Source organism: Botryllus schlosseri, chromosome 5, assembly GCF_051294905.1.
Source record: "Botryllus schlosseri isolate E-star chromosome 5, Bs_hap1, whole genome shotgun sequence".
NCBI classification, from domain to species: domain Eukaryota; kingdom Metazoa; phylum Chordata; class Ascidiacea; order Stolidobranchia; family Styelidae; genus Botryllus; species Botryllus schlosseri.
Genome location: NC_137240.1, coordinates 2,968,786 through 2,995,414, shown reverse-complemented (window position 1 = coordinate 2,995,414; position 26,629 = coordinate 2,968,786). Strand labels below are relative to the sequence as shown.

At 40.4% G+C, this 26,629-nt stretch overlaps 2 protein-coding genes and 1 non-coding gene across 4 annotated transcripts in view; 2 read left to right on the top strand and 1 right to left on the bottom strand.

Moving 5' to 3' along the window:
- The window catches only part of LOC145438648 (protein mono-ADP-ribosyltransferase PARP14-like), a 33,171-nt gene extending 18,136 nt beyond the window's left edge, over positions 1-15,035 (top strand). Inside the window, exons 19-32 of one of the 2 annotated variants that reach the window (XM_080315995.1) lie at positions 638-829; positions 1,452-1,556; positions 3,450-3,631; positions 4,900-5,050; positions 5,650-5,812; positions 7,400-7,630; positions 8,333-8,542; positions 8,604-8,695; positions 9,328-9,479; positions 10,735-10,930; positions 11,262-11,394; positions 12,097-12,230; positions 14,337-14,511; positions 14,611-15,035. In XM_080315995.1, coding sequence (XP_080172121.1) covers positions 638-829; positions 1,452-1,556; positions 3,450-3,631; positions 4,900-5,050; positions 5,650-5,812; positions 7,400-7,630; positions 8,333-8,542; positions 8,604-8,695; positions 9,328-9,479; positions 10,735-10,930; positions 11,262-11,394; positions 12,097-12,230; positions 14,337-14,511; positions 14,611-14,882 — 2,388 coding nt within the window. In that variant the 3' untranslated portion in view covers positions 14,883-15,035. Of the gene's footprint in view, positions 1-637; positions 830-1,451; positions 1,557-3,449; positions 3,632-4,899; positions 5,051-5,649; positions 5,813-7,399; positions 7,631-8,332; positions 8,543-8,603; positions 8,696-9,327; positions 9,484-10,734; positions 10,932-11,261; positions 11,395-12,096; positions 12,231-14,336; positions 14,512-14,610 lie in introns of those variants that run through there. The other variant, XM_080315996.1, reaches the window with a different exon arrangement.
- The window catches only part of LOC145438653 (protein mono-ADP-ribosyltransferase PARP14-like), a 362,844-nt gene that overhangs the window by 238,861 nt on the left and 97,354 nt on the right, over positions 1-26,629 (bottom strand). The window lies entirely within an intron of this gene.
- Positions 26,269-26,432, top strand: LOC145440039 (U1 spliceosomal RNA). The gene has a single exon (XR_013915411.1). It is a non-coding gene; the product is annotated as a U1 spliceosomal RNA (small nuclear RNA).

The following is a 26,629-nucleotide window of genomic DNA, read 5'->3' as shown; positions in this document are numbered from 1 at the left end:
AAAGTTTCCTGTGAAGCTCTGTAATTCAGAGCAAGGTAAACCTAGGCCAAACGACTCTAACCATAACATAGGCCTCGATGTTAGCTTTTCAAAAATCCCTGAGTGAATACTGTACGACATATATGTCACACAAATTTTTCATTTATCATGAAGCTGTTGAACAAACTTTTACAATGGAGAAAAACGTTAATAAACATTTCACCAGTAATAAAAGGTACTAAACCGGTGCCAATGAAAATCGAAATTATGAAGTTTTTAGTTATGTTTTGGGTAAGATGAGGCCATGAGGCAAGAGTATAGCTATAGATACTATGTTGATATTTCAGACAAAGAAAAAAAATTGAAAATTTTGATGTTTTTTCCAAATTTTAACTTGCTAGTAGCATAATCAGAGGGAATATATGTTACATTATCTGGTGTCAAAACGTGCAGCTAGTGTGTGTGTGTGATATGTGTTGTGTGGTTAAGCTACCACGAAGTGTAAATCTTATTTAGCACCACTTTGAATGATCAGCTGTTGGAAATCTCCGACAATTCGCTGCAAGAACTTAACATCGCAGTACCAAGTGAAATAGCTATAGTGTGCTATAAATCTGAATTCCTTTACATCATTCACTCAGTTCACTGTCTGTTTCAGGTTGATTTCGTCGAATTAAAAAGCGACAATGTCCTGAATGAATTCAAAAATGCGGTCGCTCAAGTCGGAGGCGCGACTTCGGCGAATCCAAACCCGAAAATTGCCCAGAAACCAACGCCGAAACCAAATCCTTCATTTCCCACGCAAAAATCGGCCGTCACTCTTGTACAGGGAGATATAACACAACAAAATGTGAGTTTTTCATTAAATTCTGTTGCGTTGTTTGTGAAAATTCAATTTTACGTCCTAAAACAATGTGCCCCAAACCCAATATATGCATGCTATGCGCAGTAAGAAAGGGGTATACAACTACAAGTGTACAAGTGCTAGTGCGGTAAAAATTTTTAGATTTGAGGCTATAGTATTGACGGTGGCTAATTCTATAACATACAATGAAAGAATTTTCCACCATAAATACTATATTTTCAAATCCAAAATCTTGAACACCAATTACTTTGCTTCAACTGATTGGAATTGGGCCGAATTACAACAACTTAACAATTCATGGGATTGTCAGTCAAATTTGAAAATCAATTATATATATTTTTTCAATAAATTTATGATTTCTCAACTGTAATAGATTTGCTTCTACAGGTTGCAATAGGGCCAAATTTGGTGTGCAACATTTTTTTTTCATCCATCCTAACAATTTCATCGAAAAGCCCGTAAAATTTGACAAAAAGAAAGTTCATTTTGAACAACCCCAGTCCACCAGCATACTGCTTACTGAAGTTTTGATTGTGAAAACCTATATTTCGCATGTACCGATTTCAGCCAAATTGAGACGTGTCAAGTTTGATTGTGCTTTACGCAGGTGAACGTCATAGTGAACATAATGGCGCCAGATCACATCCAAGACATAAGGCGGGGCTCTGCCATTGCCAAGGCCGTGGCGTCTGCCGCTGGACAGCGTGTCGTGGTGAGAATTTAGTTGAAGTGAACTTAATTAAATTGTATACAAATCATGCACGAATTGTAGGCACGGTTAGGCCAGTGGTTCCTTTTTGGTCTCGCGGACCGATAGAACTCCAAAAGGAATGTTGTGGACCCTAAATTATGACAAATGTATGCAACTTATGTGTAATATTGCAAACTCATTTAACCCTTTCGCCGCGGGTGGATCCTATTAGGATCCATGCACAGTTTTTCACAAACACGCTTCAATCAATTAACGACATCTTGCGTTGTAGGGGTCGTAAACGGTTACAATGATCGTCTATAAGTAGCGATTGTCGATACGAATACGACCAGCTATATATAACCCATTGCCTTATGGCATAACCTGTTCAAAATGCAGATTGAATACAGAAAAACGTTTCCCGCAAAATACAATGTGTAACTCAGTTCGCCTGAATGAACGCTAATCTTATAATTCCTTATATCTTCCGTACTACACGTCATAAGCAGATACAGTTGTCGTTTTAGAGTAGTTGTTGATCGTAAGAATTCATTGCAGCCATAATATCGGGAATTAGTTGGATAGAACACGCTTCAAATTGGTGTGAAATAAAGCAATATTCTGTTACGTGAAAAATGCCGCGCACGTATGAGCATTGCCGCATAAGGCCATATACATTCACTTACGATTGTCTTATACAGTTGAATGTCACGCACATAGTTAGATGCAGCCCATAACACTTCAACAAGATCAGTATCACGAAGGTTGGTCTTATATAAGTTACACGACGCCAGTGATAAACACTGCAGACATGGGTGTGTCAGTTGGCGCGAGTGCACGGTACTCGCGCCTGTAATAACAACATCATACAGACCGTTGAATCATCCGTTTTATATGTTATACGAAGTTACTGTAGACTTCAATGAATAGATGGCGATCATATGCCCATATACTGACGAACCTGTACCGGACATTCGATGTGTAGAACACGTTTCAAATTGATATGAAATGAAGCAACAAGAGAAATCGCGCGCCTATGAGAAGTGTCAAACAAGGAAATATATATACTTCCGATGGCCTTGTGCAGTTGCAAATTGATCATTATGTTAGTTATGTACGATCAATAGTATCTATAAGATCAGTAACATGTATTTGGACTTATATAACTGGACCAGGCAAAGCCAAACAAACACGAATTACAACGCGCGTTGCCTCCATCGCGATGACGTAATCAGCGGCGGCCGTGAGTAACACTTATAACGAAAACTTCCCAGTCGCGGTGCTCACGGTTGCGTAAAGATTTCAAGCTCAGTATTGTCTTGTTTGAATGCTGAAATTGATATGTAAGGCAACCACGTGGTCATTCACCATGGGAAGGATTATGTATCACGGCACGTGAAAACGAAAAACAAATTTCTCTTTCACTTTTGAGAAATCGCTTAGACTGGTTTCAATATTATCGTCACCTCTCACGCCCGAGCCTTCCGAGTAGCTCAGTTGGTTAGGCTGCTATTTTCTGATCACGGCGATATATTGGGCGTCGGTTCAAGTCCCGTTGTTCGCGTTTGATGAAGTTTTTGGTTGATGCATCAAAATTTGGCCTGGAGGCCGACCGCGGGAGTAGGGTTAATGCTGCGTTTGTGATATCAGATATTTATAGTAGGTCCTAATAAAGTTTCTGTAAGGCGAAAGCTAGCGAAGTTCTGTTAAAGACCAATAACTGGATAGTAATTGTTTGGTTCCTTTGAACCTTTCCTTTCTCAGGAAAATCAGAAATCAGATTAGAATTTGAACATAGAGACATGTCACAAATTAGATTAAGCATTAGATCTCTGGCATTTCGTTCGATCAAGTTGTCCAAGTCTGTGCTGTACCTACAAAAGTCTGAAATTAACTGAGTTACTTGACTTTTAGATTGACTGTGCCCAACATCAGGGAATGCATGCGGCTGGAGACGTGTTCTCTACGGGTCCTGGATCGCTGGCTTGCAATGAGATTTTCCACGGGCTCATCGGATCGTACGGACAGAATTCAAAAGCGAACATCAAAAGTGTCGTGAAACAATGTTTGCGGCTAGCGGTGCAGGCAAATTATGGGTTGGTTGCGTCTCGCAGTTTCTCATCTGACTAACCCTAACCTGTTTGGAAACAATGCCAGCTCTCAGTACCATTTATAGATATTTTCATTATTTCAAAACACCACAAGATTGCGGTAAAACGATGGCAGGGTGTCTAAACCAGTGATTCTCAATCTTTTGACGTTGCGCGCGTGTAAAACTTAAGTAGAAATGTTGCGGAGCGGCGAGTCTTCTGTAATAATCAAAAGTCATTCGAATTGCAATTATGACAAATGTATGCAACCTAAAAGTAAATATTGGAAACATGTAATGCTTCCTTTTGATATTATACGTGGTACTATTAGAGTGACTGCAATGTGAAGTGCTGCTAAAAAACTGAAGTTTGATTGTTCGGTTTCTTTAGAAAGAAATGCAGGCTTGCTGCTTGCTGAAATAGGTGTTGTATCCTGCAGCACAAAGTTTGTCGAAATCGAAGAGGCACTCTACCAGTTTTGAAAGCCCTTTGTATATTAAAGATGATTTGAAGCTTTTTGGCCAAAATGATTAACTAGATGTACTCGTATTTGAGAGCTACAAAATTAAATCGTAAGATTGTTTCCTCATCGTATCATAAAGGATGATACTGTTTAGTGTTGTGACCCACAACCTCACGTGAACGTTATAAGTTATGGTTTGCTCTGTCTGGAATACATTCATGTTAAAGTTAATGATTAGGTGCATACTAAATTCAATCTGAGCATCAAAGATATCTACCACATTATCAGTTGATTTACTAGTCACACAGAGCAATAAAACAAAACCCAATACAATTAACTCCCACGTATTCCCAATCGCAGAGGTTTATTCGGGATGTGTACAGTACATGGGGTTCGAACCAGATAGTATGAGCCCGTACCCGATAGTTGTCATCATAACAATCTTGATTTGATCCCGAATATAGCACATACAATTATTATGTCGTTAATTAGTCGAGTGGTCCTCAGGCGCGATTCAAGCGCGAAATAGTTCAAACTGTATAGTCATAACTCGAAAAGACCGTCCAGAGTTCGACCTCTTACCGATTGTATTTTACTACAATCACCTAAAATAAAGGGGTCAGGCATAATTTCATTTGGTTTAGACATTTTGTAGCTGTAAGTTAGTAGTGTATCGCAGGATGTTTGGACCATCTTTGTGGTTGATAAGTACTGTTTTTCGTTTCAGTGCACAGACCTCAGTGCCGTTTCTAAAATATATTCGGCAACGTAAACTTACAAACAATCTCTAAACCCGAACGTCTTTTTCCAGTTCGATAGCTTTCCCTGCCATTGGCACGGGACGATTTCACCACCCAGCGGATAAAGTTGCGAGATGGATGAGGGAGGAAATCCAGAAACATGCAGCCAATAACCTTCAAGTGACCATCGTGCTGCACCCCTCCAATCCAAACGTATCTGCTGTAAGATTGGCTTCGTTTTTTAGGAATATCCTGTTAAATGGGTACAGTGCCGGTCTTGTACAATCTAATGATCTAGTTGGCGTTTAACTAACTATCGGTTTTTGAATAGTTCTAGTGTTAGTTGAGGATTTTGAAAAGTGTGTACTGTAGTTTTGGTTCCTGTTCTAGTTTCAAATTTTGAAAAATTACTAGTCCGTACGGGTTTGCATAGCGCTCAAAATATGATGTGGTCTCGAAGATAATTTAATAGGCCAAAAATAATTTACATTAAGCCAATTGGATCATAACCGAGACAAGAATCTGACGACACAGATTTTTTGTCATTGACTTATCTATATTGATTGCAACAATGTAGCTGACATTTTATTGTTTACAATTTTAGCAACGAAATTCATTTTTCAGTAAAATTTCCGAAGGAACTATGAATTTTATATTTTTTTTATCTGATTAGTTACTATTGTTCTATCACTGCAAATATTATTAATTTGTGTTTGCTAACCTTTTTCTTTTGAAATTGGATATCAAATATCACAAATTGTGTACAGTCAGAAATGTGAAATATCCCTGTAACTGTTAATCCATATGTGACCTTGTTACAGGCATTTCAAGCGGAATTTAACGGAACACCGCGCCCGAGTACGGGTTTCTCGTCAGCTGCTACGTACGGGCCGTTGTCTGTTTCTGTACTGCAAGGTGACATCACACAGCAGCAAACTGACGCAATTGTGAACAGCACCAACTCAAAGTTTGATTTGTCACAAGGTCAGGATACGGATGATAATATGCTATTGAAAAGTATATTCATATTGAAATAAACCCGAATATTTTCGGTATGCACTTGTCAGGAGTAATCGTTAGTAACTAGTAGAGAATTGGAAAGAACATGGTACACCAACTATCGCATCGCAAAATATGACCTCACCGGCATGAAATTTTGAAGAGGTCGCTTGAGCTCAATGTGCTATTTTTGAGATGGTACACACACTCCTTTTGGCACAAACTATGTCGACATATTTTGATGTATCACTAAGGCGCTGTGCACAAGAGATGGTAAAACGAAAATAGTATTCATGCTTCTTATTCACATGCTGTAGTCCCAGATGGGTGTCTGAATATAAAATTACTCCAATTCGTTTCGGCACCCTCCTATCTTTTCGTTATATCGCAATGTTGTGGTGTATTGACTGGATAAAATATTTCATAAAACAATGATGATGAGTAGGGCAAGTTTTTGTTGCAGTTCAATCCGTGGAAAGTTGCATTTATTTTTGACAAAAGTTGCAGTAAGAAGTTGCATTTATTTTCTCACAAAAGTTGCACTAAAAGACCACATTTTGCTCGCTTGACTACAAAAAGAAGTCAACTTCCCAATTCCACTCCCAAAATACAGTTTTCCATCCGCATTCTCTATTGATTGGCTAAAAAAAAGGTTAACTTTCCGGCTCAGCTCCTGAAATACCCGTAAGAGCATTACTTCAGTGCTGATTTATGGTATTTCAGTGGAATTTGGCCGTGAATTTCACCTAAATCGAAAAAACTTTCATGAAAAATCGAAAAAGTTGCATGAAAAAAAATGGACAAAAGTTGCACTATAAGATTCCTTCAAACAGCTTAAAGCAGCATTCTACATATCTTCCGAGTATTTAGGAAGCTGCCGGAAGCTGTAAAAAAAAGTTGCAAAAGCTGCAAAAACTTGCCCTAATGATGAGTATACCATTGTGTCCAGAATACTGAGTGCATAGTTGTAAGGGAAGAAAGAATTCTGCTGTAGGTGGAATGTCATCTGTAAGAGTAATGTGGGCCAATATAATGTGTTTGATTTTGTCAGATCAGTCAACAACAGAGAACTTCCACAATAATTTATTATAAAATGATTGGTATATTTTATGAACTGTATTTTTTTCGAATAGTTCCACTTCAGCAGGGAGTCATATTGCTTCATGTGTATTGTCCCAATCTTGACAAGTATAAGTTAGATTCGTGCCGTACATTTATCAAACACTCCAGCTAGCACTGTTGTTACAGCATTTGAAAGCTGTTGAAATTAATGTAAACAATCAAACGGCGGTAACGGCCATCTTTTATTTGTGTGCCTTGGAGCCAACTTTTCCCAAATTCCGTCAACCTAGTTCGTAAAAACAGAAGTAGTTCAATACGAATATATTGTTCGATTGTATATCAAGATTTTGTAACTCCAAGAGTCTTTAAATGCTGAAAACTTATGTGGTTTGAGACAACTGTTTTGGAATTTTAGTTTTCCAGTTCTACCTAAGCAGGTTAGGCTTCTCTTAACAATTACTTCATTTCTGATCAGGATGTAGTGTGATAGTATTCCCTTATCTTCTACAGGTATGATATCCAATGTCATACTTCGTCAGGGCGGGTCCGGGATTCAGACTGAATTACAAAACGCGAGTGGCGATATCGCTGTCACCTCTGGCGGAAACCTTCGTTGCAGACATATACTGCATTTGGTGACGCCGAGAGACGAAAAAGATTTGCAAAAGAAGATCATCAATCTATTGAAGCAGGCGGACGCTATGAATTTGTCTTCCATAGCAATTCCCGCGTTGGGAACAGGTCAGTTGTTTTCTGCGTTGAAATGTAGTTCGTCTCAATGTTTTTAGCTCGAGCTATGATTTAATTTCTTGGTCTTTGCCATGATAGTGTTGTGCTGCCATAGCCTTGAACTTGAGAACACCATACTGGTAATGACGCATTTTTCCTGAATTTCAGGAGTTCCGTGGATGTTCTTTGTTTTTGACTTGAATATGTCCTGTTTCAGTTATCTGAATGATGTTAAACGTATGTGTCTTTTATTTTAGCTGTTTTACTGTACTTAAATAAGAGCCAAACTTCATGGTATATACTGGTCGGAATGTATATAAACTGTACAAGTGTAAAATGTACATGTTGCATCTTTTAAATTAGTCAGACAGTAAAACAGTTTCAATTTTAGGACTTGACAGGCTCTTGGTGGTACAGAACCTCGATATACAATTAAATAATTCTATGCCATATGTTGACCTTGATTATTCGAATTTTCATGTCGGTTGTGTCATATTTGGTGATACTATTGTTGATATAGAATAATATTTTAAATTCTCTACTAATTGATGATGATTACCCCTGATGAGTATCAGCAGAAATAATGCTGGTGTATTTCAATTGGAATATATTATTCAATTGTATTTATTAGGACTGTAAATAAAGACTATAATGGCACCATGCAGTTTCTAGTAAAATTATTATTTATGCTGACGATTTCAAACTGAATTTAAGGTAATATCCAAATGGACAGCGGAACCGTCGGTTTACTTTTCCGTTCTGCGATCGATACCTTTGTCAAACTGCACCCGAGCACCCAGAGTCTCAATACGGTGGACATCGTCGTGTTCGACACTAAGATGGTGCAAGATTTCAAGGATGGGATACTGGGAGACGTTAGCGCGAAAAGAGGAATGTTGAACAAGTTCAAAAAGGCGATTGGAGGTCAGATAATTTGTTTAGCATGAATTTGAGTCTTCTTCTTATCGTGACTTTGTTATTAAAGGCGTTGTCGGATTATTTTCATCCCCGTCTAAGAGAGAAGAGGAGATTTTGGATCTTTACTTCTATGCCGCTTCGCGAAGAGACATACAAAATGTAATCTTTCATGATATTATGCTCATTCATTTATATTTGTATATTTTTATATTAATACCATGTAGATGTCCACTCGAAGCTAAATCAATTCAGCTAGATTATGCACAATCCAATGATATGTCTTTCGTATTTCACATTTTTGTAATTTTAGCTATTTTGTTCATTGGAAAATAGATGTTAATGAACATGAACAGTGTTGGTGTAGCCTGCTCACATCAAAACTTTTTGATGCATCAGAATATAATCAAGGTGTTTCAATCTCATGGTTACTTTTTTACTCTAGTCGGGTGATTTCACCTGTTAATTTAGTCAAGTTCTATTACCACTCCTCGATGACAATGCCATTCATGACTGATTGTATATCACGAAGCACTGTGCTATGCTAGGTAGGCAAGTTTGGTGAACAGTCTTAATAATGACATATGGAATTTGGTCAAAATGGATAGTTTTATATCAGTTTATGCTTCAGGTTAGCTTGTGCCATGGTTAGGATTGGGGGTTAGCGTTAGGTACAAGATTGAGAGGTTAGGTTAGGGTTAAGGTTGTGTTATTTTAAATGGTTGTTATCATGACACTCGCTATATTGAATGCCTCACTATTTTGAGCTTGAGTTTCACATGCATCTTCTACAGGCGTTGAAATGTATTGACGACGAAACGGATAAGGTCATGCACAAGGAAATTATTGACGATACCGCCTTACAAGCAGTCACCGCCAGGGAGACGTTCGAAATCGGACAGACCGAGAAGACGCACGATGTCAAGATTGAAGATAAATCCGACATGTAACTACACGATTTCAGTGACTTTTCTCAATAAGCAGGGCTGCAATACCTTAAAGTTGTAATGACTCGAGTCATGACTCCAGTCGAGTCGCAATGTATTGGTAACTCTCCTTGACTCGATTACTTTTCTAAAAAATACAGAAAATGACTCGTCTCGACTTGTGTGAATTTGTGTGTTGACTCGACTGGTACTCGAGTCATTGCGCTTAACTGGACTAAGTCATATTGCTAGAGACTCGGACTGCCAAGACGGGCATATCATTGTTGTTTCAAAGAATAGTAGAAGTTACCCCATTATTCATATTTCGTCTATCAGTACTGGTACCTGAAAAATAGAGTCAGAAAACTGTTAAAAGTGAGAAAAATTCCTATATTATGAATGCAAGGCATTCAATATCACCCAAGAGGAGCTGTAAAAAGTAGGTTGAACATGACTTGAACACAAAACTAAACAGTGAACACAATGACTCTGACTCGACTCTCAACACTACGACTCGGACTTGTCTCGAGTCAAAATTATAAAAGTGACTTTGTCTTGGGACTGGGAACCTTGCGACATGGTTACAACCCTACCATACCATCCTTTAAGATCCGACTTCGTTTCGAAGGGCGATGTCATATAAAACTACATTGTCCCTTGTCCGTATTTGTCTTGTCCTGATTTTTGACTTTTGTCCTGATCTTCGGCATTGAGGCCATGATTAGAACTGGTGAGCTTATCGTATTTAGTCAACAGCCTATCAATAGAGCTGGTCATAATGATTTGAGTACTCGAATCAGAATCGAATAGTAATTCTAATAATTTTAGTTGTGTAGCGAGAGATGATTTTCTCAAATACTGAGTACCAAGAATTAATTTATTGTTCAACCAGAATTATAGTTTTGATACCTTTTCCCCGCTGTGGGTGCCTTGAAACCTCGTATCGTAGCATCCGAAACATGTATTACAAAGCTACACACGTTAGTGGAGATGACATTACTGTGATGTCCTGATTAACCGCGGCATTGTCACTTAGTCTAATGAAATAAGTATGGTAAAAAAATATCAAATTCTGTTTAATGTGCAGTAGAACTGGTAATGTTTTCTTTGTAATCTCATAAAAGGAAGATATTTGAACTTCCCACATCATCCATACTGTGATTATAAGCCATACTCTGACATGATATCATTTTGAGTGATACTCGTCTCGAAGTCGGATACTTGATTTTGCCCAGCCTTTCTCAGCAACCGAATCATGCCGTCCATCTTTGTCAGGTACCTGACCCGACTCCTGGTGGTCGGGCAGACTAAAAACGTCATGAAGGCTTGTGAGGCGATCCGCGGTGTTTTACGAGCGCTGAGCGAAGCAAAGACTACCGTAGAGTATGTCGCTTGGGAGAAGAAGGCTAGCAACGGAGTTTGGGTCGAACTGCCTGCACGGGCAGCTCATGCTTTGGAAAAAGCTTTCAAGGTGGGCTTGATTTTGAAATATTCGGTGATATTGGCAGATTTTCAGCTGTTTTGGTTTGCACGAAATATACGCAGTGTCCAGTATCTGTGGTCTTTGTTGGCAGAGGCTTCCAAGCTCCTTACAAGTAGAAGTAGGTCAAGTAGCGATTTCCAAGTCATGTGAAAACTTCTTCGAGGGGACTAAGCATCTTCAAAAAGTAGATTTGATCAAAAGAGCGCAGATTCCCAAAACTACTGTCTCTTATTTTGTTTGCTTACTTGATTATCTGATGCTTCCTCTACGTAAGAACATTCTGGAATGCTATCTAAGTGTATTTTGTATTTTGCAAAAGGGAAAAAAACTCGGTCAAGTGCAAGTTGAGGAATTTCAGTATGATAAAGTTGTAAAGCAAACTTACGACCTGGCGAATTTGGATAGTTCTAATTCTCTTGTACGACGGCGGCTAAAAGAAAAAGGAAAATCAGGTATATTTCTCTTTTCAATCATTCAACTGGGATTGAAACCTTGTTGGTTATTTTATAAAATACGATTTAATAAGCACCAGCTGACACTGGAAAAACACAGCAAAAGCTTAATTAAGTAGTAGCTATGGCGCTTCACATACTGAAAATAACTCCATCACTTCGATTTTGTGATCAATGTTTCCAAAAATTGAGCTGAAAATTATGCTGTTCCAATACACGTTCCAATACACAGCCTCCACTCCACGTAAATATAGTAAAATGGGTATTTTACTCAGATTTGACCACTCAGATTTACTGAGCACTACCATGCCCACCTTGTTCAATGTTCATTTTATCAGAACTATTGGATATCTTAAAGGGACCTCTGTCTGTTTATTTTGAGCATGGGCAGTAAGCATGTTGCAGGCACAATCATAACTGTCAGACGTTGATAAAATACAATGTCCAAGTAGAAACTGGATTTCTTACACTTCACCCTTTGGTTTATGTCAATTTTGAAATTCATTTTTGGCCTGGAATTCTTGGATTAAGATGTATCGTCGCATAAGCTTTACCCTAGGTATTTTTGAACGAAAATTCCCGATGCTTTTTATTTGAAGCAAGGGGGATTGACAGTTAATTGCTGAAGTCATTAATTGAATTAAATAGCTTGCAGTTGCTTGTCGGCATTTTATAACCACTTTATTCTGATGCTCTACTCAGACGCTCTGCCAAAATCATGGGATAATATGGGCAGCCAAAGCTTGAAGAAAGTACGGTTGGCCCGGGGATCTACAGAATATAACAAAGTGTTGAACAGCATGACAACTACTGGACTGAGTCCGAATAATCCAACGGTATTGGGATATACTTCTATTACATACATAGATACATTGATACATAGATACATTGACGGTATGTGACTGAAACTGTTATGTGTTCCATATCTTCCTTCGTTATTGCTGCTCAGCGAGTCCAACTATTGCATTTTGTACGATATGTTCTGTATTAGTTTGCCCTGGTCAGTTGTTAGTTTATTCTCTCTCTCTGGTTGAAAGATTGATTCGGAGCTCAATATGTTCAATTGTTCATTCTTCGCTGCCATTGCAATTGGCTAATGACTCTAAATGTGTTACAGTTACAGTGACTCATCAGCTCGCTTGGTCATTACATAATCAATCTTATCAATTTATGCAGTTGCAATCATGACGTTGAAGGCTTAGTGCTAGGCAGAGATCTCGAGGAGACACTGCCAATAACCTTATAATTATTTTCATTCATAGAAACATCCGTTATTCAAACTGATTTTCATTTCATATCAATTTGTTTTTATATTCGTACTGTCTGCAATGCACATTTTGTTGTACCATTTTCTTTCAATAATATTATGTGAAACTGCATACTTCACCATCTATAACACTGGTCAACAAAATGAAACAATTTTTTTTTGGCAGAATATCTAAGAGCCGTTCCTGGGATTTTCAAGGTTGCTGATTACGAATATCACATTGGTTTTGCCAGATTGGCTCTAGAAAAGAAGATATTTATGCCCCCAAAATAGCCTAAAATCACTGTATTAACCCTTGAATATTTCACTTGGTAGGAAGTAAATCTTAGATTTTTCTACTTTTATACTGCGCATAAATTGATAATTGACATGATGAACCCTCATGTCGTTCTCAGTTATTCCATCAATACTAACATGACCTGATGTGAGAACTTGGTTTGTTAAAAAAAGCAGTTTGTCGAGCCTAAAAACTGTGCTTTTACACAATGGAAATATATTTAATTCTGTACCAATTGGTCATTTTACCAAGATGTAAAAGGAGCATAAAGCTATCAAGTTTGTCCCTGGAAAGCTGAACTAAAATACTCATATGCGTCTCATCTCTTTTCACTTGCAAATGGATGACTTTCCGTAAAACCAACAAAGTGGGTGTACCTAGTATCCATATCAAACAAGAAGCTCAAATCTGGAATCTTTGATGGATCTCAGATTCGAATACGGACTAAGGATTACAATTTCATATTAAGAAAGGTGCTCGCTACATGGAATCCCTTCTAGAATGTAGTAAATAAAACTTTTTGGAAGATCACAAAGCACCCAACTACAAACAGTTGGTCCGAGAATTGGTATATGCAAATGGAAACCTTGGAGTAGATATGAGCATTAAATCTCACTTCATGTTCGGTCATCTTGATATATTTTCTGATAATATTGTTGATTAGAGGGAATAGAAAGGGAAAAGTTTCCAACAATACATCAAAACATCAAAAGAAAGATATCAGTGCAACGAACATATTATGGCAGACTATTGCTGGAACCTTTTGAAAAACTGCACTAAATTGCTTACAACCGAAAATAGTACAATAACCCATTTTGCTTTAAGATCAGTTATTGATATTATATTCCAACTGATTATTTTGAATTTAAAATAGGTGGTTGACATAAAACTGATTCAATTAATGCAACGTTATTTGAGTATCTATAGGTAAATACTTATATACATGATTGAAGTTTATTTAAGCACATGATATTCATGAAAGTCTCCAATTATGATAAATCTAATACCCTGAAATATAATTCTGTTGGTGTATCTTGATTTAAAACAATCTTCAGTGCGTCAAAATAAGTAGATTGAATTTCTGAACTTTATAGTACGACTGAACCGATTTTTATCGAGACCATACACCAAAAATATGAGATTTCAGTCAAAATAGCACCATGGATTATCTCCAAAAGTAGAGCCAATTTGAAAAAACTAAGGTCATATTCGCAATCAGTGACCTTCAGAACCCCCAAAACCACTCTTACCTTGTCTGCCTAAAAATATGTGTTGACCAGTGTAATTATCCTTTTTCCATGTTCGTATTTCAGGTTTCAGCAGATTCAATGTATTTGTTGGAATCGTGTTTTACCTCCACTTAATGATATTCTTCATTCCTGACAACTGTTTATTCAGGTCAGTAGAATTCAAAGTGTCGCCCTTTACAAGCAATACGCTGCCAAGAAAGCCGAAGTCACCGGAAAATTGCAAGGCACTGGATATCAAGTCGAGAAACAGCTTTACCATGGAACTGGAAATGCTGATGCAATAATCAACAATGGTTTTGACAGAAGTTTTGCCGGGTCTCATGGTGAGTGATTTAATGCAATGGTGAATACTTGAGAATAGCTAACAATTGACTTGCACCAGTGTTTGATTGATCAATTGATTTGGAAATGATCTTTTTCAGCTGCTGCGTATGGTAACGGCGTCTATTTTGCAACGACTGCCAATTATTCCCATAGCTATGCCCAACCCAATGTCAAGGGCATTCGCACCATGTTCCTAGCTGATGTTATAACAGGGGCTTATGCTCAGGGACAGTCCGGAATGAAGACTCCTCCAGCAAGAAATGGTGATGATTTATATGACAGTGTAGTCGACAATGTGTCTGCCCCCTCAATGTTTATCATCTTCAAAGACGCAAGTGCATATCCGACCTATCTAATTGAGTACACTTGATTAGACTAATTTCCATTGCTTCATAATTTGACTATCAACCACTCCTAATCCAATCATGTATAGGTTCTGATGATTGTGTAAAGATCACACAGGACTATCTAGAACAGTGGTTCTCAAACTGGGGGGGGGGGGTGAAAGCATCTGAGGGGTGGCAATCTGCCGCATGAGAGAAATGATCTTTCTTGAACCCCCGATGATTTCAATTTGTGCTGAAACATCCAAGTATTCCATATTTGAGAAGTGTCTCAACAGCCACAACCCCTTCCATGTCACCAAACATTGCGTTGGGATTGCAAAAATTATGGCTGCTCTTTTTAATATGACGATAAGGGGACGCAAAATTTTTCACTATCATCAAGGGGGGAGTGTCGAAAAAAAGTTTGACAACCACTGATCTAGAACAAATTGTAAGCTACTCTCATAGTGCTTCCTTAGCTAATGTGGAGTGTTGGCTGCTAGAATGTATGTACCAAGAGTGACGTTCTTGTTATTTCCGTATATTTGCAAACATTTCAAAATTCTTTTATGCGTTTTGTGTGTTGATTGGGTAGAAATGCATTTCTCAGCGGTTTGAACATGGCAGAATCCGCAGAGCTTTTCGACAGTCATGTACAATCGTGTTAGCATCAGAGTTGTACCCAAGCAAGTCACAAGTCAATTTGACTTTTATAGATTTGGCTGGAGTCGTTTTCAATTCGCCACCGAGTCCAAGTGCGCATTTTCGAGTTCAAGTCAGGTTCAACTTACTTTGTGAAACTCTTGGGTGATATCGAAAGCCTAGCATTAATAATACAGTAATACACCCAATTTCTCGCTCGAACAAGTTTATACAATCAGATAAACGTTAGTTTATGGTGCTATGTTTGAAATATAGATACTGACACACGAGACTTGAATAAGACGTGGAATGTTTTTAATTGAGGCGTTACAACCCTCGGTAGCATGCATCGCAACTAGAACGAAAGTAGTGAGGGACGCAAAGATGTGCAACAAATATATCAGCACATAATATAACAAGAATTCGCAGACTGAACTCGTTAAATGTGTGCTAGGCTCAGGTTGAAGGAAACAAAAGCGTATTCGTGATCGCAACTGCGCGTTGACCAGGGTTCGCAATTAATTACGCTCATGCAGTAGTTGACCCATGTATGGCTGCATTTCAGGTAATTCGTTTATTCATTCTTTCTGCCCGCTTCAAAATCTTAGTGTCTTTTTAGCTGAAACTCGTTTTGTGTTCACAATAGAGATAACTTTCTTCTTAAGACAGATATCTTGATGTTTTGGCAGCTTTTGAGCTATCCCATGACTCCACGACCAGTGGTTGTCGAGATGGGCAATTTTACCTCCTCGTGCGCAGAAATTGGGGAGTTGCCTGCTGGAAAATGTGGGCAATCCCCTACAGGCAATTTTATTGAAGTTTTAGGTAATTTGTCGGGATTTAAGAACCCCCTTTTTTCGATTAAAACAAAGTTATTTTCACTCCACTCTAGCCTATACGCACTATCAGCTGAACACTTGCAGAGAAGATGTAGCGACGAGTTTCTCCTCGACATTATCATAACTTAAAATCTGCGACCCACTTTGCTTTTCTGAAATTACGATTTATAGATGACCCGTATAATCGGCGTTTCCATTGTTTTTATACGTTCAAGACAAACAATGTGCCATGTAGTGAAGAGGTGGACGGATGTCGAAACGACCAAACGCACTGAATCGAACATCCATCGCAGCCTGATGCCCTATTTCGACAGTGTTTGATCTGTATCTTGTCAGCTGGTTTTGCTTCGTTTCGCCGGCCATAGTAGACAGGGGTCACGTAAAATGTCATGGAATCTCAAAGGACACGGGCGCTGCACTCGAAATATGTGGCTCGAAATTAAATATTGAACTTTGAATTTTTTTATAACTTGAATCCACAAGCTTGCGATAGAGAGATAATCTTTATATGTCAACAGCGCAAATCCATAACAAACATATGACGCATTGTGATATATCACAATATATACACATAAACAAGGTAGGTCTACTACATTAAAAGAGAGAGGGAGGGAGATAGTCGTTATATTCATCCAGCCGAAATACACAACAAACAAACAGCAATAATGGTGGTACAGAAAATACGCATGCACATTGCACGCTGCACAGTATTCGGTATCAGATAGGAGTGATCGACACGACCTTGGAGGTCAACTAGACCTACCAAACACGTACAGTAGGCTACACTTGTCTCTACACCAGGGCCGGCCAACCCGTGGCCCGCGGGCCTCATGTGGCCCGCGAGAAGGTTTTGAGTGGCCCGCGAGGTAATTTCCGAAACTTCTAATATCATCAAAAATGGATTGCACAGATTGTGAACTTGCAAGGCCAACCAAAAATTTGATTAGTCTGGCCGCAACACTTGAGAAGTGATGACTAAAATATCAGTTTCGACTCATTGACAGGTCCATCAACTATTCACATATTGGTAGCCTATATCTTCGTACACTACAATAAAGCAGAATAATTTGCGATAGATTTATCAAAGGTAAAAAATTTCTATAAGCTTAGCGCAATATGTTGTCACTTGATTTCTTGTTTTAAAAATTGTTGCCCTTTTGTGAAAATTGAAGAACACCTAATGTATCAGATTGAGTCTAACTATATTCGCGATTACGAGACAAAGTGTCGTTCAACTCATGCGACCTTGCGTTTGCGCTCGCAGTAAGACCGTCGACTATAAAACCTAGGCACGAAATGATTGACGCATGTTGGTCGCAGCTTTCGATATCGATATGTCCATGCGCCGAATAGCCCAGCCCTCGCAAACTTCACCCAAAGATATACAGCAGGCCGCAATATAGTCAAGTGACAATATTATTGACCTATGAACTTCAAAAAATTTTCGCGCTTCGCGCGGATAGTGGCCCGCACAAAAGTTCGTCAATCGAATGTGGCCCTTTGGCTGAAAAGGTTGGCCAGCCCTGCTCTACACAGTCTGGCTGTAACAAAAGTTAGTTGACAAGGAAATTAAAAAATAAAAGATGGTAGCAAATCAATGAAGCGATGGCAGGAGAGGTACGGCAACAGTGTTAGTATGACGACAAGCGGTAAGAGAGAGAGATATGGTATTCTTTTTCGCCTGCACCATCGAGATGCTTTGACGACGGAGATGCGATACGGCCTATATAGTAAGGTCATCTAGTCTGCACCCCCGGTTTTTTCTCCTCCATGCTATCCGTGATTGCTGAGCGCCTAGCAGGATAGCCGCGGATACCAGTTTTCGAGTCTTTGGTCTGACCCGGCCGGGGATCGAACCCACGACCTACCGATCGAGAAGCCGGACGCACAACATATGTAGCTCATTTTTAAGGCTCGATATAACCGTGTCATCAAAGCCGAACCATCCATGAATATAACCAAATGATTATGTACCGATTGTATAACAGAGTATATTGAGTCAAGTCAAGTCGCACTCGGAAGAAGTGCTCATAGAAGTTACCTTTTTGTAGCTCGCCATAAGTCTATTTCTGTGTATAATATCGATGTTTATGTGGTTTTGCGATTATTAAATGGTGAACAATTGAAAATGGTCTCATCGCTGCGGGAATTCGGTATTCTAGTAACCCGTGTTTTGAGATGAAACGTTGCCGAGTAACCCACTTATCTGCAACCGAGAAACGGCGCTAAGAAGTGTGTAATACTGGTAGCCGTTATGGACGGAGGTTTGTTGCTATATTAACAGCAGGTTTTGGCGCAAGACGCTGAGCCAATAACACCTCAAATGTACCTGTCTGGGATGCCTATTCCTGTATTTCGAGAATTACGGTTACCAGAGCCAGATCATTAACGAAGATGGATCACGGATGAAAATGTGCATGTCACTGTTATGTTCTTGATCTTGTTTGAACAATAACTCAATGCGACGAGGTTGCAATAAGAAATCAGTATATTTTACAGCAGTATGACTTTAAGGCAGCGACACGATCCACAGTACAGTTAAATGAAAAGACCACGAGACAACAGAACACAGGGTATAAATACAAGCATGACACACGAGGAAATAATGATTGGCTGAAATTACTAATCCTATAGAAAGAAAGAGTTGTACGACACAGAACGTAAATGCACGAACATAACAGTCCTCCCCTGTAAGTTAGAGGGTTGCCCACATTTACGGTCTATAGAAGTCGGTGGGTTTCCTATTTCTAACAGGATAACGTCTGCCCGACGATCGAGCAGGACTAGCTACAGGACGTTGTGCCCTATTCCTGGCCAATGGTTGCTCAATTTGTGGTTGCTGAGGTTGAACAACTTCCTGTGTGGCTGTATTATTGCCAGCTGAAATCAAGCGTGGTTGGAGTTGGTTTTTGTGCCTTCTCCAATACCCATGATCTGTTTTTATAATGTACACAACACGCCCCAGTATTTCCGTCACCACGCCAGCAACCCACTTTGGTCCGCTTCGGTAGCTGCGAGCGTAAACCGAGGAACCAATCTCGAAATGAGTGACTGATTGTCTAGGCGTAACGGGTTTCGATTTGTCGAAGGGCGAGCACAAACTTAACAAATTGCGCGGCTGTCGACCATGTAAAATCTCGGCAGGCGTTTTCCAGTCTATGCCCGGGTGCGGTGCACATCGGTACGTAGCGAGAAGTGTTTGGAGCGCGAAGTTGAGATCTTTTCCCCCGTCGCAATTTTTTATTAATCCAGCTTTTAAAGTCTGGACGAAACGCTCCGCTTCCCCGTTCGAGGCAGGATGAAAAGACGGTGATACGATATGGCTGATTGCCAAATTAGAGCAAAACTTATCGAATTCATTCGATGTGAATTGCGGCCCGCCATCCGTGACAATAGTTATGGGCAAGCCTTCAATAGAGAAGACTTCCCGCAAAGCGTTGACCACACACAAGGTTGTGGTAGAACCGACATTCATTACTTTAACGAAAGGATATTTCGAATGCGCATCGACGATGACAAGAAACATCTTATTGTTTATTGGACCTGCGAAATCCAAGTGAATTCGTTCAAAGCTTTCAGAAGTTTTAGGCCATTCGCGATACTGACGATCAGGCGCTTTCATTACTTTACGGCAAGCGTCGCAACTCTTCACGAGATTTTCAATGTCGCGATTAATGGAAGGCCATGCGATGTAACGTCGAGCCATCTGCTTCATTTTCGCGATACCCCAATGTCCTTCGTGCAACAATGATAAGACTCGCGAGCGAAGTGACTGCGGAATTACTACGCGCTGAAAACCATCAATATTGAGCATGACTATGTCTTCGTGCAGAGAGAGCGAATGTTTGCGAGTCGAAAACCAAGAAAAATCATCAATGTGCACCTTTGGATTCCAATTACCATGAGTGACAGATAATTTCACTAGTTCCATGGTTTTGTCCTTCAGCGTCGCGTCGCGAATTTCATTGCGAGTTAACGGTAAGCCATCGAATGCCATATTAATAGCGTGAACGATCTCCGCGTTTTCACGAATTTCCAGTTCGTCAAACTCAGGGTCTGGACCCTTTGGTAGGCGAGATAAACCGTCGGCGTTTCCGTGCTGATTAGTCGGTTTATAGCGAATATCGTATTGGTAAGCCATGAGCGTTAGTACCCATCGCTGTAAGCGTTGCGCTGTAATCACGGGAATTTTCTTGTCCGGCGAGAAAATAGCTAAAAGCGGTTTGTGGTCCGTCACGAGCGTAAATTTTCTACCATACAAGAATTGACGAAATTTAGTGAAGTTGACGGTGAAACCGTATTCGGTGAGGCGCTCAAAGAGTAGCGATAAGTTGCGAAAATGATCGCATTCACCAATGCCAGTAACGATTATGTCATCGATAAAACTAGCAACACCGGGTAAGCCGGCGATCATGGCATCAATACAGCGTTGAAAATTTGCCGGACTAGATGCGACTCCGAAACACATGCGTCGATAACGGAATAGACCGAATTGCGTGTTGATGACACACAAATTCTTCGCATCATCATCTAATTCTAGCTGAAAATAAGCATCGGCAAGATCAATTTTCGTGAAAATACAACCACCCTGTAACTTGTGAAGAATTTCATCTAAGGAGGGCAGGGGATGTTGATCTATCTGAATCTGTTGATTCAATGCTTTGAAGTCACCACAAATGCGTACTGATCCATTTGATTTAGTGACGGCAACAATTGGTGCTGCCCAATCACTGTAATTGATTGGTTCGAGGATACCTTGATTGACTAATCTATCCAATTCGGTTTGAACAGCGATTTGCCTTGCGAAAGGCAAAGGGCGTGGCTTGTTGAATACGGGCTTGGCATTAGGTTTCAAGTGAATTGTCACCTTTGTCTTGGTGCATCGTCCTAATACATTAGAGAAAACGGAGGGAAATTTGGACTGAAAAGATACCAATTTGTCGTTCGAATCAGAAATGTCAATAGTATTACATGATTGCGATTTGACCATCTGTGAGGAAATTGCATCCAAAGCAGACGTTCCCTTAGCGGTCATGGAGAAAGCATCGCTCCAATCGAGACCAAAAATGTTTTGCCCACGGTGTTCGTCGAGAACTACCAATTTTAAGCCAACTCGAACTTCAGAACCCACCTGCACGCTTACAGTGCAAATACCTTTCACTTTCAGTGGCTTGTCGCCATACGCTACGAAAGAGCAATGGTATGCTGAGAGTTTCGGAGAGCCTAAAGTTTTGTACCCAGTCAATCCCACCATGGCGGAGGGTGCACCAGTGTCCCACTGAGTCGGCAACGGAATGCCGTTGATGCTGGAGTTGATCCAGAGCTGGTTTCCTACGCGTCGATATAGTTGATCGATGTCGAAGGAGAGGAGTGGCACTGAGCAGAAATTGACGGATGTGACCTGTTGCGTGATACTAGGTTTGGACATGCACACAGGTTTGATATGACCTTTACGACCACATTTCTGACACACTGAATGTCGATATTGACAGTCTTTTCTCTGGTGATCGATGAAACAGCGGCTGCAGGATTTCAGTCTTTCCGGGAAGTTGCCCTGAATGGATTTGGAAGGTTTTCTCCCCTTCTGATAACTTCCCGTCATCTTGTTGACGATGGAAGTGTCTTTTCCGCTACTCTCGCCCTGGATAACCCTATCAGTTTCCAGCGTTCTCACGTATGTTGCGGCTACTTTGAGAACGTCGTCGAGGGATGGATTGGTTTGTGTTAGACAATGCCGTCTCACATCCGCGTGCGGCGTTTCTTTAATGATGAGATCGCGCATTAGCTCATCAACGTAGCTCTGATCACAGCCATCTCTTGAGCATATGAAGTTGCAATCCTTGGAGATTCCGCGTAGAGTAGCGATCCAATCGGCGTACGATTGTCCCGGCTGCATTTTGCAATTGTAAAATTCGTACCTGGCAGCTTGCACATGAATTGAATCCTTGAAGTGTGTGGACAACTTCTCAGTCAACGCGTCGAAGGTTTGCGCACTGACATCAGCAGCACCAAACAAATTACGTAGGAGCGAGTACGTTTCAGGTCCAACCCATGAGAGTAGACACGCTCTTTTCTTCTCCATGTTGGAAATGCCGTAAATTGCTAGGTGATGGTTGAATCGTTGCAGATACTGGTCCCATTTCTCCTTCGATTTTACAAACGAATCAAACTTGGGAGCGGTAGCTTCAGATGTTGACGTACCGGGACTCAACCTCTGCGCTAATTGCGCCATTTCTTCTTTATGCTGTGCTTTTTGCTGTTCCATCGTTTCATGTAGACTCGCCATCATTGCCTGCTGCTTTTCGAGCAGCTTCAGTATACCTTCTTCCATGCTTTATCTCCGTCGCAGAAATAACTAGAATCCGACTTCTGACACCAATTGTTATGTTCTTGATCTTGTTTGAACAATAACTCAATGCGACGAGGTTGCAATAAGAAATCAGTATATTTTACAGCAGTATGACTTTAAGGCAGCGACACGATCCACAGTACAGTTAAATGAAAAGACCACGAGACAACAGAACACAGGGTATAAATACAAGCATGACACACGAGGAAATAATGATTGGCTGAAATTACTAATCCTATAGAAAGAAAGAGTTGTACGACACAGAACGTAAATGCACGAACATAACAGTCACAATCGGGAGCGCCGAATGATAGGAGAATTCCCCGTAATTTCAACATCAGATCCCCATACGAGCGGTGAAGCGTGCTGTCATAAAACAGAAGGCCGCGTTCGAGAGTTGTTGTAGTCCGAGCCTGCGCATTGTTGACACAGTCAGCAGTGCCGCCAAGGCCCGGGGATCGACTGATATATATTCCGACAATCACTAGAATTTCGGTCTCCACTACTTCCAATGCTTTCAGCGATAACACCGAGTGTGTTATCAAATTTCAAGAGCTGCTTTACTGTTGGCAAATTCTTTTTTCATATTCACCGGACTATCTGACTGTCCGCATTAGAGATGGCTTTTAATTTGAACAGCTGGTCAACAGGTATTTCTGCTTCCTATGCGACGAACGAGGATACATGTGATCTAAGAAGTTGAGAAGTTATGCAGTGGGTCTTTGTATAATTGGATATGATAACTATTGTAGTTGCGGGGGATTGCAGATAATATTTGAGGAAGGTCGGGTGAATTTCGGCGTTTAATGATGACGCTATCCCCGCGAACTCGTGAAGATGTCTCGTTCCATTAAATTGACTGCCGCTGATAGTGGGTTTCGAGAACGTAATGCCAGGGAACATCGTTTAGTATAAGAAAGTGAATTCAAGGGATGAAATGAACATTGTCAGGGACTGAATGTGCACTTTTGTGCAGAGATAGGGAGAGCCTACTGAGTAGCGTACAGTATATTGTGCGGTGCTGTACATTGTACAATTGCACATGCACACAACACAAGAGCAGCTCACTAAATCGCGTAAACGTTGCATCATGTACTGAATATCTTCGTCATTATGCGAAGCATTGTGTTGAATGTGCAATTTTGAATTTCTCGTTCGTAAAAGGAGCAGATTTCTTGAACTGGTATATAGAACGCCTGCATGCAGTTTTGCATCTTCATCAAGTCCCCTCATATCAGACAGCGCTGCTGTTTCGTTTATCCGGTTTATGCCCCAACAGCAGTCCGGATAGTGTTGGTAAATACCCAAACAAACCGTAAGGTGAGGACAAACCTGATGTGTATCAAGTATTTCATAAACACGACAAAGCTAATGTTTATCCTGTAGGCGCGTCGCGGAGCTATTCTCGCAACGGTTTACATGGGACACGATATGGAGTGAGCTACCGTACCGCTAAGCAAGCGCCGACTGTTTAATTGGACAAATTAAACGCTTTTATCAATGACAAATGGTGTATCATCGGGTCATTAACGCCGCATCTGAATCACGTCACCGACCGCTTTATGTTAGTTTCTCCGCGGTGAAGTCTAGTTGGCTTGGTTAGTATAGCTATATAGGCAATTTATTTACTGCCGCTCTAAGATACCGTTTCAAATTGTAACTTGATGTCTTACATACGAAACGAGTAGGAAGCTGTAATTTTGAGCTCTACTGTCCGATGGAATATCTGTTTAACATCACAATGCCGTGCTCATCCATGAATGTACTGCACAATTGCACACTACACAGCTGTACGAAATGTCTGAGATTATCTTGCCTGCGCTACAGATATTTCAGGGTGCTATATGGAATAGTTAAGGGCTGCCTATTATTAGTTTTAAAATGTCGCGCCTTGAACTAATTTATAAGGTTGTCGGTATCGCGGTACAATGTATGACATGCGCCGTATTCTGACCGGTCAAGATCCATAAGTCTGGATTGGTTTAGAAATATCGTTTACCTTACATAGCTAATCATATAACTTTCTGCAAGTTAATATGGTCACGAATAATTATAAAACCGGGAATACTCTGGCTATTCGTGGGTTGCGCAAATTCAGCGTGGCAACGCAACGTTATCGATCTGGGGATTGATCGGGCACTTGAGAGTAGGGATGGTGCGAACCTCTGAAAGGTTCAGGTTCGTGTGAACGCGAACCTTTTTGAAAGGTTCTGTGTGAACACGAACGTGAACCTCATGACGTCACGTGACGTCATATTGCTAATTCCAATCCTATCTTTCAGTGAAGTGATAGCCTATGTACATTGTACAAGTACACTTGTACACTGTACAGTGTACGTACACGATACCTAGCGACGACTCGGGCCACATAATGCCACAATGCTGAGGTACATATTGGAGTTTTAAACGTCGCTAAATGTATCAACTGAGGCAATCAAATGATATAATAATCCCATAAAATCAATATTTTCCGTCGCTTAGCCAACAATTTCAACGACGGCTTACAAGGGAATAAAAGCTTACGCCTTAACGGTCTAGCCCAGACCGGACAATGTATTCAGCGTCTGAGTATTGCTACATTGATATCGAGAAGAGTGTAAAACAGGTTTCTATAGTTGCTACCGATTTTACTCCATTAACAAGTTATACAGCAGTAGCCAACACCTCAACCGTACGGATTTGGATTTAATGATACAGTGAACCTATGCAGTCAAGTTTGACCCCGAACTCCTGCTAGATTTTTTACATCAGAAAACTATATTAATCTCATTGATTGGTGGAGTAAGCATCATTGCTGACTACGCATTTCGCTCGTGATGTTGTGTGATTGCGGGTCAAGCTCACAGCAGAGAGTCACTAAATGTTCACAAAGGGTAATAAAGCTGGATATTTCGAGCAAACATTTGTAACAAAGCAAGTAAAACTTTTGAGATTGTCAAGGTGCATGGTCGTTTACTATTTATTTTTATACTGCCAGCGCCATGCATAGAGTGGCCCGCAGTTGAAATGCAATAAATTTGAACGAAAGATGTCATAATGAAGTGAAAATTGTAATATACGCGAAAGGTTCACAGTGCAGAACCTACCAAGGTTCTGTTGTGAACGTGAACCTCTAAATTTCCGAGGTTCACACACAGAACGCGAACGTGAACCTCGCGTTCACACCATCCCTACTTGAGAGAATTCCTTGCTTTGGATTGATCGAGCACTTGAGAGAATTCCTTGCTTGTTCGAATATCACTCTTTCGTATTTGGAACTTACACTACGCGAATGAAAAGACTCGTGTTTTCGATTTGCGAAATCACATATCTTGAGTCGTTACGCGAAGGAAGATGTCAGTCAGGTCCGAATACAACCACAACGAAATATATGACAGGGATATCATTCGCCACGGCATGCGGAAGATTTTAGCAAATGGGTTAGAACTTGGATCAACCAGAGCTGCAGGTTCGATTGTATCCCTCCCTACGCTTCACAGCTTTGGCTACTTGGTGACTATATTTAGTATTCACGCATCCGTGATGGATGTTATCATCGTGCTCACCACAAAGACTATTTAATAATTGAAATTGGGATGCGAACAAATTTCCTAGGAACGCATACTTACCTGACGAAGCAGTATACCGGGATCAAACAGCCGGTTCTGCCCGGGCGAGGCCTTGCCATTGCACATGGGCAGGGTTGACCTCGGCGATTACCCCAAATGTGGGTAACTCGGTCGTGTAATTTCTGCTAGTGGGGTCTGCGTTCGCGCTAACCCCTGCTCTGCTCTCCAAAGCTGGTAACGTTCAGTACGCCGATGTCTTGACCGCGTTCACACGAGGTTCTGATCAACTCTAGTACGGCGGCCCATTCTGCGAATAATTGTAATTTTGTGACTGGATCGATTCGGTAGTACAGGCTTATGAACCCAGGGGAAAGATCGCGATGCATAATTATTCGATTCATGTTCTTGCCTAT